We start from the raw sequence: 19,801 nt of genomic DNA, 5'->3' as shown, positions 1-19,801 counted from the left end.
TTAATCATTCAATTCATTTTATGTTGGTCGATTAATCAATTTTCAGTAATCGTATCGGCTATACAAATATACACTTGGGTAGATATCCCAGTTATAGTTCTTAGATTTTATTACCTCTACTCTCTATAATATATCTCACAGCAAAAATTAAACTTCTACTAAATTCAAATCCCATTTCTAAGTTTGCTGTTGTTGTAGTTCCTGATGGCTGCCACTAGATGTTACAATTTCCCTTCTTGCAGATAAACTGCACAGAGGATGTCATGATTGAGGAGTTGCAATTTCTTTGTTGCAGGAAAAGAAGGTGTCCATTTAGCCCTATACACATCACACACCTGCACTCACGTTACCCAAGTTTACAAGCATCTCACCACAGTGTACTGTGCATGTTATTGTTGGATATACTCATGGAACAGGATCATCCTTTAATAGCAGATGTGCTTTTACTTCAACAACAGGACAAACTAAGATGTGTAGAGGAAAATCATATTTGTATTCAAGTATTTCCTTGTTGTGTGGACAGTATTGTAGAGAAACTTTGGCACTGAGACAGTTTTATTTATGTTAAACCTTGAGACAAAGATGCTGAGGTTAATTTAGGAGCTGTTAAAAATTCAGTTGGCCTTACAGATGCCAAAGAAATACACATACAGTATCATATCATGAACATTAATAAATGAAAAAATATATATATAATTAAATCACAAGTAATGTTACAACATGTAGCGATAAAATTGCAGAACAAAACAAAAAATGCAAAACACAGTAAAAGCATACACGTACATACAATGCTGCTGAGTTTCCACTAAAGGCAGACAGAGATATGCAAATACTGTTTTTATAACAAATGTTTCCCACTTAACTGAAATGTTGCAATCAACATAACCCCATTAAACCGTTCTGCTGTTGTTTGAAGAAACAAAATTTAACAGGATCACATTGTTCAGATGAATTAAAGTTAGCCTGATTCCAAATCCCTGAAACATAATCTGTATGCCCAATTTATTCAGGGATTACAGATGCTGATTAATAAATAACGAGGGGAAATGAAATGGTTATCAGGCTAACCAAAAGCAGCTCCCAATGTATACCATCAGTAAACATAATAAATAACATGAACAATATCAGTGTAATACAATAAACGCGGTGCAGGATGTTTCTAGTCGTTGTCATAGATGCAATCTGAAAAGAAAATATAATATTGATTACAATATAATCTCTATTATGAATCATGATTTAGGTTCACTGTGTGGATATCAACAAATTATGAACCAATGAATGATTAACGGTAAATCATACCATCTCCAATATCGTCGTAGATATCACCATCACTGTAAACAAAAATGAACCAATCAGTACAGACAGCATAGTGTTGAGTCTATCTGTGTGTATGAATGTGTGACTGTTTGAGGTACTCACTCCGTCACAATGTGGCCCATCGAAACATAACCAACTGTAAAATACACACAGAAAAATATTAGACTTGGGCGGTCCAATTTTATGGTGCATGGAATGAAAGAAAGCAGCAGTGTGGGAGTCTTGAATACATGTTTTGATTCATTTTCAGCAGATACTCACACTTGCCCTCCTCGTTCCGACAGATCATTTTGTTATCCACGGCTTTAACGATGACGTCAAGTTTCTCTCCTGCTTTGACAGGAAGCTCCTTCACACCCCACTTCTTGTTAGTGAGTGTTGGGGCGATGGTCACCTGGTACAGCACCTGTATCTCCCCGTCATACTGAAAGAGAATTAAGTCATCAGTATTGTGACTATGAATTCATTTCATTTTAAGGTCATTTTTTAGAACTCAAGTTCAACTTTATATTCACTTGGATGATTATACTCAACACTGTAATGAACTTTGACCAAAAGTATTGTTCTTTTTATTTGTAATTTAAATATTAATATATTTAAAGTAGGGAGTAACACATTTTTTCCCACTGTAGAGCAGTCTAAAGTTCTTGATAACAGCAAAACAGAAACAAGCGTAAAGACGTAATAGAGAGACAAACTTTAAACTTTTTCCTGAATTCCTTCTCCTCCTTCTCAAGCTTTTTCTGCTTCTTTGGGTCCATCTCTTCAGTCTTGCCTTTGCCTCTCAGGTGTGGAAGGCTGGAGAGCAAAAACAAATGGCTAATGGGTTACTCATAATTTTCTTTACTTGAGCAAAATATGTCTTCTTAAAGTTTGAAATCATGGATATGAAAGGAAATTATTGTAAGGCTATGTTATTGTAAGATTGATGTAGTTGTACCTGCTGATGGGAGGAAGGGGAGGCGCGTTTTGGGAGTCAACATCATCGTATATCTCCTCATCAATTGGTGCAGGTTTGTCTGTGACAATGTAGAAGAAGTTAGTAATGTGACACGTTTATCGTTTAGACTTCTGACATTAGTGGGAACATTTTTATAACAACAATAGTCACCTATAAAGGATGTAAAGAGGAGGTGTGGGGCAATTTTAATTTTGACTGGTGAAGCTTAAAGCTGACATAAAAAGATATGCTCATACCTGTGATGTGACTAAGTACTTACTTAAGTACTGTACTTAAGTACACATTTAAGATACTTGTACTTTAACTGAGTATTTCTATTTTCCTCTACTTTATACATTACTTCACTATGTGTCAGGCATGAGCTTGGTTATTAGTTACTTTGCAGGTGTAGATTAACTAAGTAAGTACTTAAACCATGAGTATGTAATATAAAATATATAAAAATGAATTAAGATCATCTCCCCCTTTACCAGCTGCAACATTAATGGACATGATGGATACATTAATGCATCAGATATTCTACTATTATATATGGTTGGGCTACTGTTACGTTTGGTACTTTAAGTATATTTTTATGTTAATATTTATGTACTTTTACTTGAATAACATTTTTAATTCATGACTTTTTCTCATAAGAGAGTACATCTATAGCATGGTATTGCTACTTTAACTTAAGTAAAAGATCTTAATATTCTTCCACCACCGGCTCAGACCCGTTTTAATGTCATAAATAAATTTAGATCAGTAAAAACATTACTTGTTTTAGATAAAATTCATAAAAGTGTCAACAGAGTTTTTCTTAAAAACAATTGTAGCTTTACTTGAACACCCATCACAAATTATGACAATATAATGCTAAAATGTAGCATAACAGAAACACAAGTAGAGAAAAGTCATAAAGTCAGTAAAATGATTCAGGAATCCCAATTTTAAAAACAACAATTAGCTGCTAGGAGCTACTGGTCATATTAGGCCAAATAATGCTGTAGCAGCAACACCACAGTGTGTATTAAATTGATCAATAGTATGTTTAATTGCTTATGAATTTAAATTTTTATATTTGTGAGAGTTATATCTTCTTTCAGAAATTATAGTCTCACTTTAATATTGCCTACCACGAAGCCAGGCAAAGACTTTTGTTTTTAAATGACCAAAGGCCAGTTGCATAAGGGTAGATTTACCCTGCTAAAAGGGCACTTCCACATTAATTTAGAGTACAGTATGTTTTCCTTTAGTCACAACATAGATTCAAACCAGCACATCTACTTTGTTTTTAATAGAGAAGAAGAAACTCTGAGGAAGGACATATATAGTATCTTTTGTCCATTAAAACCCACTCAACACATGGTAGTATCATCACAGTAAGTGGTACCTGAATTCCCGTCTGCAGTGAACTGGCTGGGTGGAGGCAATCTGGCACAAGAGAAGAAAAATTATTAAAGTGTTACATAATTTATATCATCACAATATCATCAATTAAAATGAGGTTAATATGATTCAAAGCAGCCCAAATTAATAATAATATTCATGTATTGCAACACAGTATTTTAATTAGTACACTTGATGGTGTTAGCAGATGGTGCCTTGATTTTCTGATTAGGTTAATAGTCATGCATCGATTACGGACATGCAAATGACTCGGGAAGATTAGTAAAATCATATCATAGATAATCAGCTACACTGATTGTAATCACAGAACTTTTATTCAGTTCGCAAAATAACATCCTTTAATGTTACTCAGTTAGAGGTGAAGTGGTTGATCTGACCTGCGGTGAAAATCAACATTCAAAAGCAAAACTTCATCTGAGAGGAACTGTTAAGTCATTAAAGGGGAACGACGGCTGGAAGATGAGGGATTAACAACAGCGGATAGTAGATCTGTGATCAGTCTTACTACTGAGTGTATTTTACACTTTAGTGCTGGCTGGACGTCTGTTCCGGTCAAACATCCGCAGGAAGCCACGAGGCTTCGGAGGAGATGACCTGGAGTCCACAGGACTAGTGAGCCAACCAAGCATGAATAGAGTTGCATTTCTTTTTCTGTATCATTGTTTAATCTTTCCTGTGAATCCATCTCAAGCATTTTGTACTGAAACACTCATTTCAGTGCGTTTAACGTACTCGTTTCTTGTAAATAAACAAATCAGTTCTCACCTGACTTCCAGGTTTGGATCAAGAATATCATCATATATTTCTCCATCTTCTCCTGGTAGTGGGGGCAGGACAACTACAGGGGAAAAAAAACAAATACATATGCAACGTCATGTAACTGGTGACATGTTTTTAGTGCAGACTGTAACAGAATATAATGAAATAAATTATCTGAATGTAAGGCTTTAAGCATACCTCCTGGTCCTTTGGTCCCACTGTGGAGAGAAAAGAATTTTATACAAACATTTAAAAATATAGTAAACTTTCATTTCTTACAACAGATTAAAGAGGTGTTACATGTAATAAACAGGGTCCAAAGGTAAACTTTATTAGCAATGTTATGCACTTGTTAATTAGTTAAATTTAAAGGAAAACTTCACCTGAAAAATTACCATTTGTATATCAGTTACTCACCTCATGTTATGGTAAATTTGCAAAGAAACCTTTGTTTTTCGTGCATGCCTTAACAGTGAACGAATAATCCAAAAACTGCAAAGATTCTTGATGAATTGAAGTAAATGGGGGCCATGTTTAACGAAGGCAAAACTATATCAAAACATGCGTTTACCAATGTCCCACAACTTTGCAGTGTAATCCAAGTCTAATTTACCAGTCAAATATTTAGTGCTACTGTAACCTACCTTTCTGATAAAACCTTACTATATTTAACACTTCCGTATACAAGTAGCGCGTCTAGCCCAGCATGTACGTATGAACTCTACTTGTGCATTCCATTGAGCTGCAGTGGCACAATACTCATCCATGAGTGAGACTGGTAATGTGGAAGTGTTGTAGATCGTAAGGCTTCAGCAAAAATCATTTGTTTGGGAAGTATTGAGCATGGTACTGGATAAATTAAACTTTTTCTTCACAGATTAAGTGTAACACTGGCTGAGTAACATGCAAATGATCATTTTGCAGGTGAAATATTTATTTCAAGGTGCCGGTGGTTGGTTTTTTTTAACCTTTGGACAGAGACAAGCTAGCAGTTTTCCCTGTTTCCAGTCTATGCAAAGCTAAGCTAACCAGCTGCTTGCTCTAGCTTCATTTTGATCTGTTCCTCTAACTCTCCCCAAGAAAGTGAACATTTTCCAAAACGACAAACTACTACTTTAAGATTTTGGGGCCAAACCTGGAACAAAACACCCTGCCACACTGCAGTGTTAACTTGCCTGTGCAACTTATTGATGCAGAGTTTGAATCTCAAATTCAGTACCTGTTATCAGAGGGGACCACATCGATGTCATCGTATACCTCTGGCTCGTACGCCGGCTGAGCTTGATGTTTCTTCAGAGTGTTAAAGTCTATTTCCACTGAAGTGGTCTTTACATAACCAACTGTTAAAAACAAAAAGCAAAGTGAAATTGTTGATGTGATTATTTGATTTAAATTAGGAAGTGGGGTATGATTTATTATTGCATGTCTGTTGTGCAAATACAGGCTATTAAATGAGAAATTGAGAATAGGTTGAGAATATAAAGGTAATAAGAGTAAGAGATGTTACTAAAAGTCTTATCCTCTATTTACAGATGAGACCCGATGAGATGAGATGGATGGGAAGGGAGGACAATGAGAACAATGACGGATACATGTGCGAACTTACTGGATCCATCTTGCGTCCGTCCCAACCATTTCCCCTCTGGGTTGCCCTGAACACGGATGATGTCCACGCATTCTCCCTGCTTCAGAGCAAGGTCGGTCTTACTGCTTTTGCAATCCACACGAGCCTTCCCTTGATGGATGACCTCCAGGGGCCCGACCAACTAACACACAGCCATGCACAAACACACACACAGACAATAAAACAAAAAAACAATAGATTGTTTTTATACAGATAAAACAAGATATTTGTCCTTTTTCATGCTAAGCTAAGCTAACTGCCTGCTTCATACTCAGTTCAGTCTTGTTTACTCACTTTGAACTTCTTTCTGGCATCTTGTTCCTTCTTCTCACGTTCCTTCTGCTCCTTCTTCTCAGCCTCCAGTCGTTTTTTCTCCTCCTTATCTTCTTTTTCTTTCCTCTTATCTTGTTTTTGTTCAGCCGCTTCCCTTTTGAGTGGAAGAGAGAATTGATAGTAGACAGAAATTATAAGTTGTGACAGACTGATAGAGAAACAAAATTCCTTGCAAGATGTGGCTTACTTGGTGGCAGACTACAAGCTGCTCCTAAAATACCAAAACTTTTTTTTACTATTTAAACGAGGAGAGGCTTTTTGTCAGTCTAATTGTATCTTAGCCTGTGTTAACTTGCACAGTTAACACACTAGCTGGGCTTTTCTGGAAATAGAAAACACAGACAATGCTGGAAACACAAATTAGAATAAGAGTTTATCCAAGTTAGAATGAATGACTTCTTGTAGTGTTGCAAAACGACCACCAGAGGGCAGTGTTGATAAAAGTTTTTCGCTCTGGGCATATACACATTTACTCATAAATATAAACCTAAAACTAAACCAGATTCCAAGACAGGACAGATCCAATGAGGTGTGGGATGATAATCTAAGGATTTAATGTCGAACAGTCTCACCATCGTTCATCCAGATCCTCATACATCTCTCCATCAGAATCATTTTCCCCCTGGGCCAGAAAATGGATGAAAACAGCAGTAATTAGTTTACTTTTCTAAATCATACAGTAGATACTGAATGTCCTTTACACCACCTTTTCTATATTTGCCCTAATGTTCTTTTCACTTTTTTTATTTCCACTTTTTATAGTCACATATATTTGCATGAGATATTTAACATTTTTAATTTCTACTGGATTACTGCTTTTAATGCGCTAATCCTACATTTTTTTATTCACACATCTCTCATACTGTGTTCTGAGGTCAATCTAACAAATACTTACATACCTGATTTGCTTTGTTCATCACTGAAAGTTATTCTCCTTTACAGTACTCATCTTTTCTTTGTTTCCTATTAACTTACTATGTTGTTGGTGTATGTTTTCACTACATAATGCACCACTAGGTTTATTAGTCTCGTCTCTTTTTCAGGTCGAAGTCACACATTTATTTGCTGATTCTAGTCACTTTGTTAAGATAACTTCAAAAGTTCAAAGTCACTGACTCTGCAGTTCATTCACTTCCTCTAAGCTCAAAAGCACTTCAGTACAGTACGTATACAGTAAGTGAATGCATCACCGTACATACGACCAAAGCTCAACACTATTACTGAATGTCTTTAGCTCTATAGTATTTCAGTCTGACGATGTCACGTTCAGTTTAGTACAGAACTAGCCTATACAAGGGCTTTACATAAGGTTAATAGCTCAGTAGGAGTCAGTTCACTTTGAACATACACATACATGTTCTTATCTGAGGGTGTGTGTCAGCCTCTGCAAACATAACTGCATGCAAATCTGTTTATATGTGAAAGTAAATCAGCATGTCTCACCTTTGGCCTCTGACTGGGGTGACCTAAAGAGAAACAATGAATCAACATTACATGAGGATTTGATCCTTTTGGAGTAGTTGCGATCATCATGATCTGACTCACACTTCAGATCTGACTATTTTTGGTCCTTTGGTAACAGTCACAGGGTTGCTCAAACATTTTATCACTTGATTATGAATTATGTAAAACAACATTTAGGCTCATGTGTTAAGTTTCACATATGGGAACTAGACTGTCTAGACAGTTATTGATAGAAACCACAAAGAAATGTACAGTTTTAGCCATATAGTACATCATATGCAAATAACTGAAATAAGCACACCAAGGCAGGTAAAAAGTTTGTAACAGTAGGACACACTTATTTCCTTTTAAGTGTGTTTTTTGATATGTAAATATGGTACAAGGTTCAGTGCCGTACAGTCTTCGTCTGTCTTCCTGTGGCGCTAAAAACATAAATGCCTTGTCACATAGTCATGACGCATCACAGTTGATCAAATAGTGACTGTTACTGAACCTGCAGGTGGTGGAGGCGGAGGAGCGCTGCTTAATTCATCAACATCATCATAGAAATCATCTTGTGGGATCCTGAAAATTAGAGTCAGGATTTACCTTTTGTCACAGTTTTTCAGAAAACATCACAGGATATATCATTTGTAAGTGTGTTTGTGTGTGTGTATAAATGTGGTGCTTACATGGCTCCAGGGTGTCGTGGGGGCAGACTAGGAACTGCAGGCTGAGGGGGTTGAGTCGGGGGCACATTGTTGCTAAGGTTACTGGGGTGAGAGGCCAGAGGAGGTGGGATGGTGGGTTTCTTAAAGGTGCCAGGGCCTGCAACAAAAACGCATGGTGTTGAAATAGAGAAGTTATTGTAAGTGTCTTTACCAGCGTCCTTTAATGACTGCACATGGAGATAACGTTATCAATCACCAGAGGGGTAACTAGGTGGTTGACCATGCAGACAGAAACCCCAAGTCAGACAGCTCCCAACAAACAATTTGACAGAGTGAAAATACTCTGTTACCAGTAAAAGCCTGCATTTGAAATCAATTACTAATTTAATTTTTACTCCACTAGTTACTTTGCAATCTGCAAGCTACCTCAAAATTGTCCTATTACTATCCTATTTTCTCATGTTTTTACGTCTCATTTTTACATCTGACTAATGACAGTATCCAGGACTGAGCGAGAGTGCTTCAGCCAGCAGCATCAAAATGGGCGTTATGGGGGCGTCGGTGGCTTAGTGGATAGAGCAAGCCCTATGTACAAAGGCTTCGTCCTTGCCCGCAGCATCAAAACTGTTATATTTGATCAGCCAGCAGCCATCCCTCACTTCTGACTGGCAATCAATTCAGATCAGGTGTGTGTCTAAAAACGGAGCCTCTCACTCGAAACTATCCCTGTTTGCTAGAACTTACTTCCTCATGTGGTGAAACAAACTCAGCTGTATCAGAGCGGAGAGCGAAGGGGGAGGAGAAAGGAGAAACAGGACAGGGAACTTGGCTGGGGGAAATAGAGGAACCAAGTGTGTTTCTGTGACTTTGCTCTCTTATCTGAAGCTCTGAATAACTATGCGGCAGCTTCTGTGTGACTTGCACTAATTTTTTAAAGTGTGTACAAAATGCAAATTCAGATGATTTGCACTGTACAGATCTTAAAATGTCAACAATAATTGACTTTAAAAGCTCTTATGCACAAGCAGAATTTGTGTTGCAACTTGGTCAGATAATCTCAAGTCAACTCTGCAGGCAACACATTTCTGTGTCACTATGACCACATTGACTTGTGAAGTAAGTCCTTTCACACTTCTAGAATGTGTTCATGAAGTTTGTCAGAAGTAGTGCTGCAAGTGACAGCGAGGAAATCCACTTAAGACAACAAAATAAGAGGAACCCCTTCTTTTTCATACTGTAACGAAACCTGCAAACTGTTAACTGCCCTCGATCTTTTAATCCTTTTGACAGCAAGCGCCTGGTGGAGCTTATAGTGTGTTGATTATATAATTTGGAAACAAATTATGCGGAAACCTTTTGCAGTGGTTGGTTTGCTGTATATGTTGCATACTAATTGGGAGCAGGAGACCAAAAACAAATGACCTCAATGCTGCCAGATATAGTTGAAGTATTCCTGCCTGTGGGGCCACATGTGTGTACCTGCTGGCTGCCAGAATTACTCTCCTAAAACTTTGTTTTCCAGCTGTTGAAGTCAAGTCACTCTTTTAACACGTTGCCTTCAAATTCATAAAAATTAGATAGGAAGGCTATCTATACTGAAAAATATGTACTTTACAGTGCATTTTTTTCCTTATAACATTGTGTGATTTACATTTTGTCTGGGAAAGCTGTAGTGTTTGACTGAATAGTAAGTAAGTTCAGCTTTATTTATTCAGATCAGTATCTCTTTTGCAGCAGAGACCTGAGCACAAATTACCGATGCAAAAGATCAAAGCCAGATAAGTTAGTAACCTACACCGTGCCATGAGTCATAAGTCCATATTTGTCCATGCAGTCCAACCCTACCACTCTAAGAAATGATTAAAGGAGCTGTATGTGACATTCACAGCATTAATATAGCAGCAAACAACTTTGCTATGCAAATCTGTACTGAAGTAATGGTGAGTCTCTCTGCTCATTATTGTGGTAGTCGTTAGGGCCAGGCATGCATGTTAGTGTGTGTGTGTGTGTGTGTGTGTGTGTGTGTGTGTGTTTGTATCCCACTGGCTAGCTAATCCCAGCTGCCCTGCACTGTACTCATACGGCTGTTACTGCAAATATAGTTGTACCAAAGAGGGTTGTATGATGTCAGTGTATTACATAGAGTAGATGCTAAAAGAAAAAAGCTAGAAGCTAAAAATAAATCACCTTTTCTTTAGGTGGCTAAAATACATTTTGCTGCAGCCCCTTGTCCACAACAGTGCATTGCTTAGTTTCCATGGTTGTACTCCTGTCTGCTTTTACAAACTGGGGCCGTGTTGACCACTATCTACTGTCGGTAATGCACTGACTATAGATGAGTACCTAATACAACCCCAGTTCAAAAGATCTGAACTATCCCTAAAAGATGTTATTATTTGGTGAAGCAACTTGGACACTTGAAAATACGACTTAGCAAAATGCAACGTTGTAATGCATTGCACCACAGTGACGATTGATATATGCAAATACTGATATTCCCTTATTGGTGGTTACCCACTCAAAATCAGTTGTGTCATTGTTAAACAAACAAAGCTGTTAATTCCTGCGAATGAAGGCCTACTTACCATTATCCGAGGCCTCAGCATCTCTTTTAAACCTCTCCAGGTCGACTCTGGGGGGTCGGTTGGGCTTGGCAGGAGGAGGGCCCAAAGCTAAACTGTTGGGGAGGGGGTTACACTTTGGGCTTGAAGTGGCATCACTGTTAATGCTGTTGGACTGAGGAGAAGGCTTTGGTGGCTTCTTTACGCTAGGTTTTTTACTGGCCGGAGGTTTTGGAGGTGTAACAGAGTTAGTAGCAGTGATGAGTGGTTTTTTGATTTCTTCTGCTTTCACGCCACTATCTGCCTCTTTGTTGAAGAGATTCTGAGCAGTCCTGAAGTTGGAGGGCTTAGGAATGGAGTTTACTGGAACAGAAGGTTTGTTTGCAGTCTCTGTGCCCGCACCCGCCATCTCTTCATTTTGCTGCTTTAGTTTTACAATGCTGCTGCGCGGTTTTTGTTGTAAACCCCCACCACTGTCTTCTTTCACCCAGCTGGGTTTGGGGTTGAGTGGGGAGGGTTTCGGAAAGGCAGGTTTGGAGTCGGACAGGGTGGAGCTCAGCGGGGGCTTGTTGAAAGGGGGCTTCTGTAGAGGGCCTTTAGCGTCAGCGGCCTGTGAAAAAGCTGGCTTCAGTGGTGTCTGGTGTTTATTAGCTATGGGAGGTTTGTTGTTGGTGTCCTCCTGCATGTTTCCAAACCTGTTAGCCAGGGCTTTAGCTTTGTTTGGTTCATGTGCATCTGTGTCACTTTTAGTTGATACTGTATTTTTCAGAAAAGCGGGTTTTGGAGGAACATTTATCGCACTGCCTGAGAGGCTCTCCAAGACCGGTTTCTTTGCCTGTATGGTCGGGCCGGAGGAGAGGGTGGGGTGCAGGGATTGTTTGACATGTCCAAGCGGTGTGGAAGAAGTCTCGTCAGTGCTTCCCCCACTCGTTTGAAAGCGAGCCATGATGGCCTTCACATCAGCTTTTCTTTCCTGGAAAGAATAAAAGAGGTTCAGAAGCAGAGTTAAAAATCAAAACACAAACCCAGAATTGAAAATAAGATGAGGATGTGCTGTGCATGCCAGAATATCTAATGACTTCACTAAACAGAGGTCCTTGAACAGAAACAGAAACTGTTGGACAAAGTAAAAGAGGAATAAAAGAAAACACGACCATCCTTAGACATGAAAGTTAACATGGGAACAGAAAGTTGCATCACTTCGAAATACCTTATTTCCAATCAGGGCATTTCCTTCTCTTATTTCCAAATTTTCATCCCATCACTGCAACTCCCGCTCTCTCTCTCTGTGCTTACTTAACAGACTTATCTGTTTGTTCTCTTTTCTCAACTCATTAACCACACAACCTTGTATACAAAAACCATGGCAAATACACATAGAACAACTTCACACACAGCTGTGTCTCAGAAAGTACAGGTCGACCATGTTAAATTGTCCTTAATGGGTAACTTTGGTATTTTTTAATCTGGACCCATTTTCCCATGTGTTTGTGTCTAAATAACCAATAGGATCAACATTTTTTAAAAAACCAGTCCAGTACGGAGCGAGATTGCTGCAGCCGGGGACCGTGAAACAGGCTGTAGTATAACCACTCATGGCATTTGTGCATGTCACTTTGTGCATGTTTTTGCCACTGACAGGCTCAGATTATTATTCCAAGTGTCTAACCAGAAAGACACCCCAAATCACCATCGCAAACCAGACTCCATTTAAATAAACAGTAATTTTAGCATGTATAGAAGCAGCATATTTTCACATCTAACTGGATGAATTAAGAGTTAATTTCAACCAAACCAGAGTTGGTGATTGCTGAAACAGTGAGAAGGTGAACCAAGACAGTTTTTGTGAATTTTATTTTGTTTGTGCTGACTCTGAATGAAGTGTGTTTTACAGTAATAAAATTGGTGAGTGTGGTGATAGTGATATTGGGGCTGTTTCTGATGCAACAAAAATGATTTTTCTCTGTTGGGACTCTTTCCATAATATTGCCAGACACTTATAATCACAGTCTGAGCTTATCAGTGGCAAAGGCAAGCACTTTTAGTGGACGTAAATTGAGGGGGGAAACGTCTGTTAACGTTAAACTAATGTTAACAGCCCATTTCATTTCATACTGAACCAGTTTCATTAATTGTTATCTCCAGTAGTCACTTTGACACAAAAAATGGGACAATGGGGTCCAGGTTGAAAAATACCTAAGTTACCCTAAAGACACTGAACCCCAAATTACTCTTAGCAGCCAGGCTAGCACCTTCACATGGCAACCATTGATGTGTAAATGTGTGTGTGTGTGTGTGTGTGTGTGTGTGTGTGTGTGTGTGTGTGTGTGTGCGTGTGTGTGTGTGTGTGTGTGTGTGTCACACTCTGTTATTAACTGCCAAAATGTTTGAACCACCCAGGGCTGATGTTGCTGCCAAGTTAGCCCTAATTTATCACCTTTATCTTGTTGTTAATGGTTTTAACAGGAAAGTAATGAAATCAAATCTAACCATAATTCTTTTGTAAAAATGACAGTAATGATTCTACTTCATCACATGATAAGAGTGCTCAAAAGCACCATTAGCAACCAAAAGCACGTGTCCAATACTCTAGCTGACAGAGTCCCCTTCATTCATTGAATTTAAAGCTCTTCATTTGACATAGACGCTATTGTGATTGGATCATACTATTGGTAATGGATCATACTGTATAGAGGGCAGCATGGTGGTACAGTGGTTAGCCCTGTTCTCAAATCAAGATGGCTCTGGTTTTGAACCAGCCAACCAGAGGGTGAGAGCAGAAACCAAACTCAAATGTATGTCACAAGCAAAGTTAAAATGTATAAATGAGAAGCAAATGTGATATTTGAAAAGAGAAGGTTTACACAAGCAGATAAATAAAAGTAAGAGTACCATAAAATAGATAAAACATTGACTAGTGAGCAATCAACTAGCTAACATAGGCCATCATTGCTGGTAACAGGTATATAAAGAGCTTTATTACTTCTCAGACAAATGTTTGTATGACTTCCTGGAATATCTTCTATCAGTGTAGGCAAGCTGAAGGAACTTCTGTTAAGTATTTACTTTTGATGAAGAGGGAGAGGGATATTTACAGTGTTCCTGTTTTGAGGTTGAGCGGGCCTTGACAATAGCTTATTAAAATTAAAATAAGTCTATAGAAGGAAGTATATAGTGTTGCTTTGGCTGTGACATGAATGGGTAAACCATTTATACATCTGGAAACTGAAAGTCTTATCAGCAACCTGAGTTGCGCAGACCATCCAAAATGTTGCATCTAAAATGTGCCCAATATAGCAGGTTTGGTCCAGAATCAGTCATGCAGCAGCTTCACAAGCTGCCACAATGAACTGACCCAGGGGCAGCCACACCTATTTTAATGAGGCAGGTTTGAATGGAGTCAGCACCCTACCAGGAAGTAAAGATAACAGCACGAGGACACACAGCTGCTCCTATATTCCTACAGCACAACAGTGAAAGCAGGAGAAAACTGTACAACGGAAAGTACAGATGTACTGCATGAAGCTAAATGGGAAGTTAAACCACACTGAGCATCAGATCTTATAATAATATTCAACACATCACCCGACTAGAATATTGTAAAAATAGTCACACTTACACTAAACCTTGTAGTTTCCAGTAATAAAAAGAAGAAGCGACAGTGTGTGATTGTAACCAGAGTGATGCATTATGGTGTCTGCGTGCGATGGAAAAGCCAAGTTAAGCTTTGTATAGCCTGATATTATATACGGCCTCTCGGTAGCCTTTTAAATCACTATGAATAAGTTGGATGTCTCCTAAAAAATATATTTATACACTGAAATTTGTTTTTTTTTTTTGGCTTATATGTTGTAGAAGAAGTTAAATTGCTGCCTCTACGTTCACAGGCAACATCTTTTCAGGTCATCAAAGTGCTTTTGTATGGCATAGAGGTTGTAGTAAAAGATTTTGGTGTTGGTGAAACACTGAGGAAGAGGAGCTTTTCTTAACCTTAACCTGAGTTGCCTTAACTCAACCATAAAGAAACTTAAATCATGCTTTTGTTGCCACAAGCAGATATTGTGGAGAAAGCAATGTTCAGTTTGAACTTTTGTTGCATTACAGAATATGTTCTTCGTAAACTTCTGCAAATCAAAATAGCCATCCAAAATGTAGCTACAAACACTGCTTCAGTTTGAGTTCCTGAGCTGTACATGGGCACTAGTGTAACCCAGAAGCTGTTTATTTCATCATAGTAAAAGGACAGTTCACCACAAAATCAAAAATACATAGTTTTCCTCTTACCTGTAGTGCTGTTTGTCAATCTAGATTGTATTGATGTGATCTGCTGAGTGTCGGAGATATCAGTTGTAGAGATGTCTGCCTTCTTTTGAATATAATGGAACTGGATGGGACATGCAGGAACTATTTTCTTTCTTCCGCAACTACAGCCACCAGCCGTATCACCATGCTGATGCATCTACTGCTCGCCGATCTAGCACCACTGAGCTAGCTAACGTTACACCTCATCTGAAGAGGACGCCATGAACATGGACATGGACATCTCACACTGTCATGAGCATGAGCCTCTACAATGTAGATGTATTACTATGTGGATGCACGCTTTTTTCTGACGGCTGATTTGGGTGGTGATTGTGGGTCAGTTGAAAGAAAATAGTTCCTGCATGAAACTGCTCACAACAAGGTCAAGTATCAGCTCATGACTTCTGGAAAGAGACTTTACTGTTGAGTTTTTCAAATGTGTTTTTTGTGCTTTAAGCACCACAAGCTGAGTGCCATCTAGTTCCATTATATTCAAGAGAAGGTAGACATCTCTACAGCCAATATCTTCAGCATTCGGCAACTCACACCAAAACAATTTAGACTGATGAATAGCACTATAGTTAAGAGGCAAAATATGCATATTTGATTTGGTGTTGAAATGTTCCTTTTAAAACATTGCTTCAGTTTGAACACCTGGGCTGTTCAGAGACATTCATGTAACCCAGAAGCTCTTTATTTAGTCATAGTTAAGCACAATACAGTACATAACAGCATACTGGGCATGTGTGTGGGCAATGGAGAAGTGGATAATGTTGGAGGATTGTGACACTTTCCATTTCATTGTGGAAAATTGTCACCATTTGATGGTTGTAAACGTCTCACATTTACTAAATTCTGTACGACAGCAGTCAAGCTAGCCATAGCTGTTCTCTTTGTTGAGTCAAGTCAAATGAAGGCTTTTGGGTTGTTTGTCACTTTGAGGGTGCCAGTAACATCCTGTGGTGGTGGCATAATGACGGGTGTTAACACTTAGCCTGAAATGGTGTGGTTGCATATGAAATTAGAGGAAAGTTCCCTCATCACGCTTCTCTTTCTCAACTGCAGTAAACTAAAAATTACCCAATATGTTCTGCACCAGACGGTAGCAATTACCGCTTCTCTAAAATTATTGTGCAGTTGCAATTTTCTGAAAACTTAAAAATGCTTTGAAATCCTGGAAAACCCCATTAACACAGCTCAACAGAACCACAAACTGCAGCCAAGGTGACCATAAAGTTAAATGTGCACCTCCAATTTATTCTCTGTCTTTTAGTGTGAAAAACAGATGATGAACAGCCTAAGATGTTTTCAGAAAAATAAGATATACTTTATTAATCGCCAAAGGGAAATTCAATTATTTTCATCCTGTTGTCATATACACACAGGCCCAAAATACATACACACACACACACACACACACACACAGATGGGACCTATACATGCAGTAAATGGAGAGATGTCAGAGCGAGGGGGCTGCCCATGGGGCTCTGAGCAGTTTGGGGCTCAAAGGTACCTCGGTAGTATCCAGGAAGCCAACTGGCCCTATAGCTACCACTCTATATTTGGCTTGGATGGTGACTTGAACCGGCAGCCTTCCGGTTCCCAACGCAAGTCCCTACGGACCGAGCTGCTGCCATTTGTTTATGAATCAGTCATGCTGCATCAGTGAATTTGTTAACAAAACTTTTTTCTCGCATGCCCCGACAGAAAACAGCAAATTCATTGATTTATTAATTGATGGGGGACCAGTTTAACAACAGCAAAGCTATTACATAACACCTGTTTACAGACTCTCACACAACTTGCGCGGTGTAATCCAAGTCTCATTGTTATCTAGTTGTATGCTCAATAAAGACATAACCTTACTAAAACTTTACTTTTAAAAAATAGTTCGCTCTCTTAAAAGCCAGACTCTAATACCAAAGGGCTTTTTGCACAAATGCATGTGTTTGGGAAGTACTGAGCATACGACAGGATAAATGAGACTTGGAGTTGTGTGAGAGTTTGTTGTGATGTAGTTTTGCTGTTAACATGTTCCCCAATTGCTAAGTATGTAAATATCTTTGCCATTTTCTGTGGAGGTATGTGAGAAAAACAAACTTTTCTTCATGAATTCAAGGTAATTCGGCATGAAGAGTTGGTTTTTCACAATAAGTATTGACTGTTTTTTCAGAGAAATGTATTCTGGTCTGGGTGGAAAAGCCTGAGAAGCAGTATTTTACATGAAGTAGCTAGTCACTGTTTAACTTGCTCCTGAAATTTGATACCTCTTAGCCTTCACAAGTGCATCAATATTAGTTGTGGGAAGTCATCCAGTGCCATATTGGACCCTTTGGCAGGTCAAACAAATGTAATGAAGTTAGGGTTTATTGTAGGCTGTTGTATTAGACTGTGTTAGTTTTGGCTAGGTGTGACTGATAAACTGACACCTGACTGCACATTCTGGTTAAGCACATGATTACATTAGTTTACCCTGTATACAATCCATTGTTTTAGCCCAGGGTCACTTTCATTTGTGTCAATTCTTGAGGAGAAGCGAGAACCACAGCATGCTGGCTTCAAACATTTAAGCCGCTGGATGGTTCAGTGTTCAGCTAGTTGTCAGTTATTAAGCACAAGTACAAGTCCAATGACTGAGTGAAATAAGTCTTCTGGTCAAAGCAAAGAGGAACCATGATTTCTATTTCCAGTGTGATGAAAAGCGGAGGACAGAGTTGTCTTGCTCAATCAAGTTGACACTTGAAAACAACTACCCAATTGGTGACAACTGTTTTTACAAAGTATATGTTAAGAAATGAAACAAAGACATAAAATCTAATTAAGATAATCTCATGGGTCTTAAACATTATATTGGGATAACTAAAAGCCCACACATCACTAAAGTGTTTGTTGTCCAGGTACTGTTGAATGCAAGCGTACTATTTAGATATAGTCTATAGTCTAAACACATTTAGTAACTCAAACATGACATTGTTAAAATCATGTATACAAAAATGAATGGGTACTTGAGAGTGTTGTTGCAAAGAAATACTCACAATAACCCTTTATTTACATTTCTGATCGCAACTTCCTTACATTAAATCTTACCAAGGCACTCCACAGTAGTTCTAAGTATTTTTAGTTGACAGTTAAAAGTTGCACTCACCATACTGGGGACAGCAATCCCAGGCACCTCTGCTACGTCCGAATGGTTGTCGTAAAAGGTGGTGGAGAGTGTGTTTGCTCAGTGTATCTGTGTGAGTTTCTGTCGAAGAGAGAGGTACCGTGGTTTAGTGAATGACAGAGAGTGTGACAAAGCATTGAGTGTGTCAGTCTGTGTGTTTGTATGTGGGGGGGATGTATACTCCGACTGTCGGTGACACAGGCAGACTACTTCCTCTCTGAGTAGTATGTGCGTTCTGTATGGGTGTGTGAGTCTCACAGCCTCTGCTATCTGCGTGTTTTAATCTCATTAATTTGCCTATCCCTGGCAAACTCCAGTTTCCCTCTGTGCTCAACAACTGATGCCCACTCACGCGGTGGCAGGTAAACAGAAAAAGCATTGTGAGACATTTTCCTTAGCAACCATTATAAACACTTTGAATATGATGATTTTAGGTTTTAGTTTTATGTGATCTGTGCTCTGAAAGATGTTGTATAAATAAAGTTAATTATTGTTATTATTTTGGTAAGCAAAAATATGGACTAAAAGCTATATAGTCATAATAAGCAACAGCTGGTAGACACTACAGTAAAGAATCTGGCTATATTTGCTGCATAAGAGTAACAGTCCAAAGCTATGCTACCAGAGCTATGTGGCAGCACTGAGCAAAATACTGATGCAAGCATGGCAGCATGCTCACAATGACAATGCTAGCATGCTAATGTTCCACAGGTACCACGTCCACCATCTTAGCTAAGAGTGTAAGCATGCTAAACTTTGCGGATTAGTATCATAGTCCAGTACAAGTACAGCTGAGGCTGTTGGGAGTTTCCGTAGTTTTACAGGTAAATGATTTGGTCATAAACCAAAGTATTGGACAAGTTAAGATTTTGACCTGATGATGGCAGTAGAGGTAATGTCAGGGGATCACCACCATGGGTTTACTGAAGTCAGTAGCATTCATAATCTGGAGTCCATAAATGTCTGCACAAAATTTCCCAGGTGTTCATCTACATAAGTACTGTAGCTATGGAGATATTGTGGCAAATTAGGATCAGATGTGAGCTAACTCTGGTCTGTACTGATTTTGAGTGTTGACTCTGTAGCTACTTTGGACTTGACAAGGTTTTGGTTCAGTGTCAGCCGGTGTATGTTAAAGGAAGACTTCACCCACAAAATGATTATTTATACATCAGTTAATCACCCTGTCATATGTTGAAATTCATGAAGAAAATTGTATTTCTCGTGTCTCTTTGGTCAATGAGGAATCCAAAAAATGCCAACATTCTTCATGAATTG

The 19,801-nt window shown here is 38.7% G+C and overlaps 1 protein-coding gene across 3 annotated transcripts; it reads right to left on the bottom strand.

Moving 5' to 3' along the window:
- Positions 1-537: 537 nt before the first annotated feature.
- fybb (FYN binding protein b) lies at positions 538-18,739 on the bottom strand. 3 transcript variants are annotated; one of them, XM_049604412.1, is made up of 19 exons: positions 18,506-18,739; positions 11,083-12,031; positions 8,519-8,654; positions 8,341-8,411; positions 7,827-7,849; positions 6,956-7,005; positions 6,345-6,477; positions 6,033-6,192; positions 5,646-5,766; positions 4,625-4,644; positions 4,433-4,505; positions 4,190-4,276; positions 3,651-3,691; positions 2,258-2,336; positions 2,016-2,115; positions 1,579-1,741; positions 1,420-1,453; positions 1,300-1,331; positions 538-1,182 (listed from the first exon to the last, which is right to left on the bottom strand). In XM_049604412.1, exons 1-19 carry the CDS (start codon positions 18,506-18,508, stop codon positions 1,160-1,162), a joined length of 2,298 nt encoding a protein of 765 aa, XP_049460369.1. In that variant the 5' UTR covers positions 18,509-18,739; the 3' UTR covers positions 538-1,159. The 3 variants fall into 3 exon arrangements, with proteins under 3 accessions (XP_049460369.1, XP_049460370.1, XP_049460371.1); XM_049604413.1 differs by having other exon boundaries at positions 4,190-4,261; XM_049604414.1 differs by lacking the exon at positions 4,190-4,276.
- Positions 18,740-19,801: the final 1,062 nt, after the last annotated feature.

Source organism: Epinephelus fuscoguttatus, linkage group LG18, assembly GCF_011397635.1.
Source record: "Epinephelus fuscoguttatus linkage group LG18, E.fuscoguttatus.final_Chr_v1".
NCBI classification, from domain to species: Eukaryota; Metazoa; Chordata; class Actinopteri; order Perciformes; family Serranidae; genus Epinephelus; species Epinephelus fuscoguttatus.
This window is presented reverse-complemented; position numbering and strand designations above follow the sequence as displayed.

What these genes read in the sequence shown, in the direction of transcription:
- fybb (XM_049604412.1), bottom strand. An exon ending in CCACGACACCCTGGAGCCAT is followed by an intron (nt 8,412 to 8,518) that starts GTAAGCACCACA and finishes TCTAATTTTCAG; the next exon opens with GATCCCACAAGATGATTTCT. An exon ending in AATTCAGGAAAAAGTTTAAA is followed by an intron (nt 1,742 to 2,015) that starts GTTTGTCTCTCT and finishes ATTCTCTTTCAG; the next exon opens with TATGACGGGGAGATACAGGT.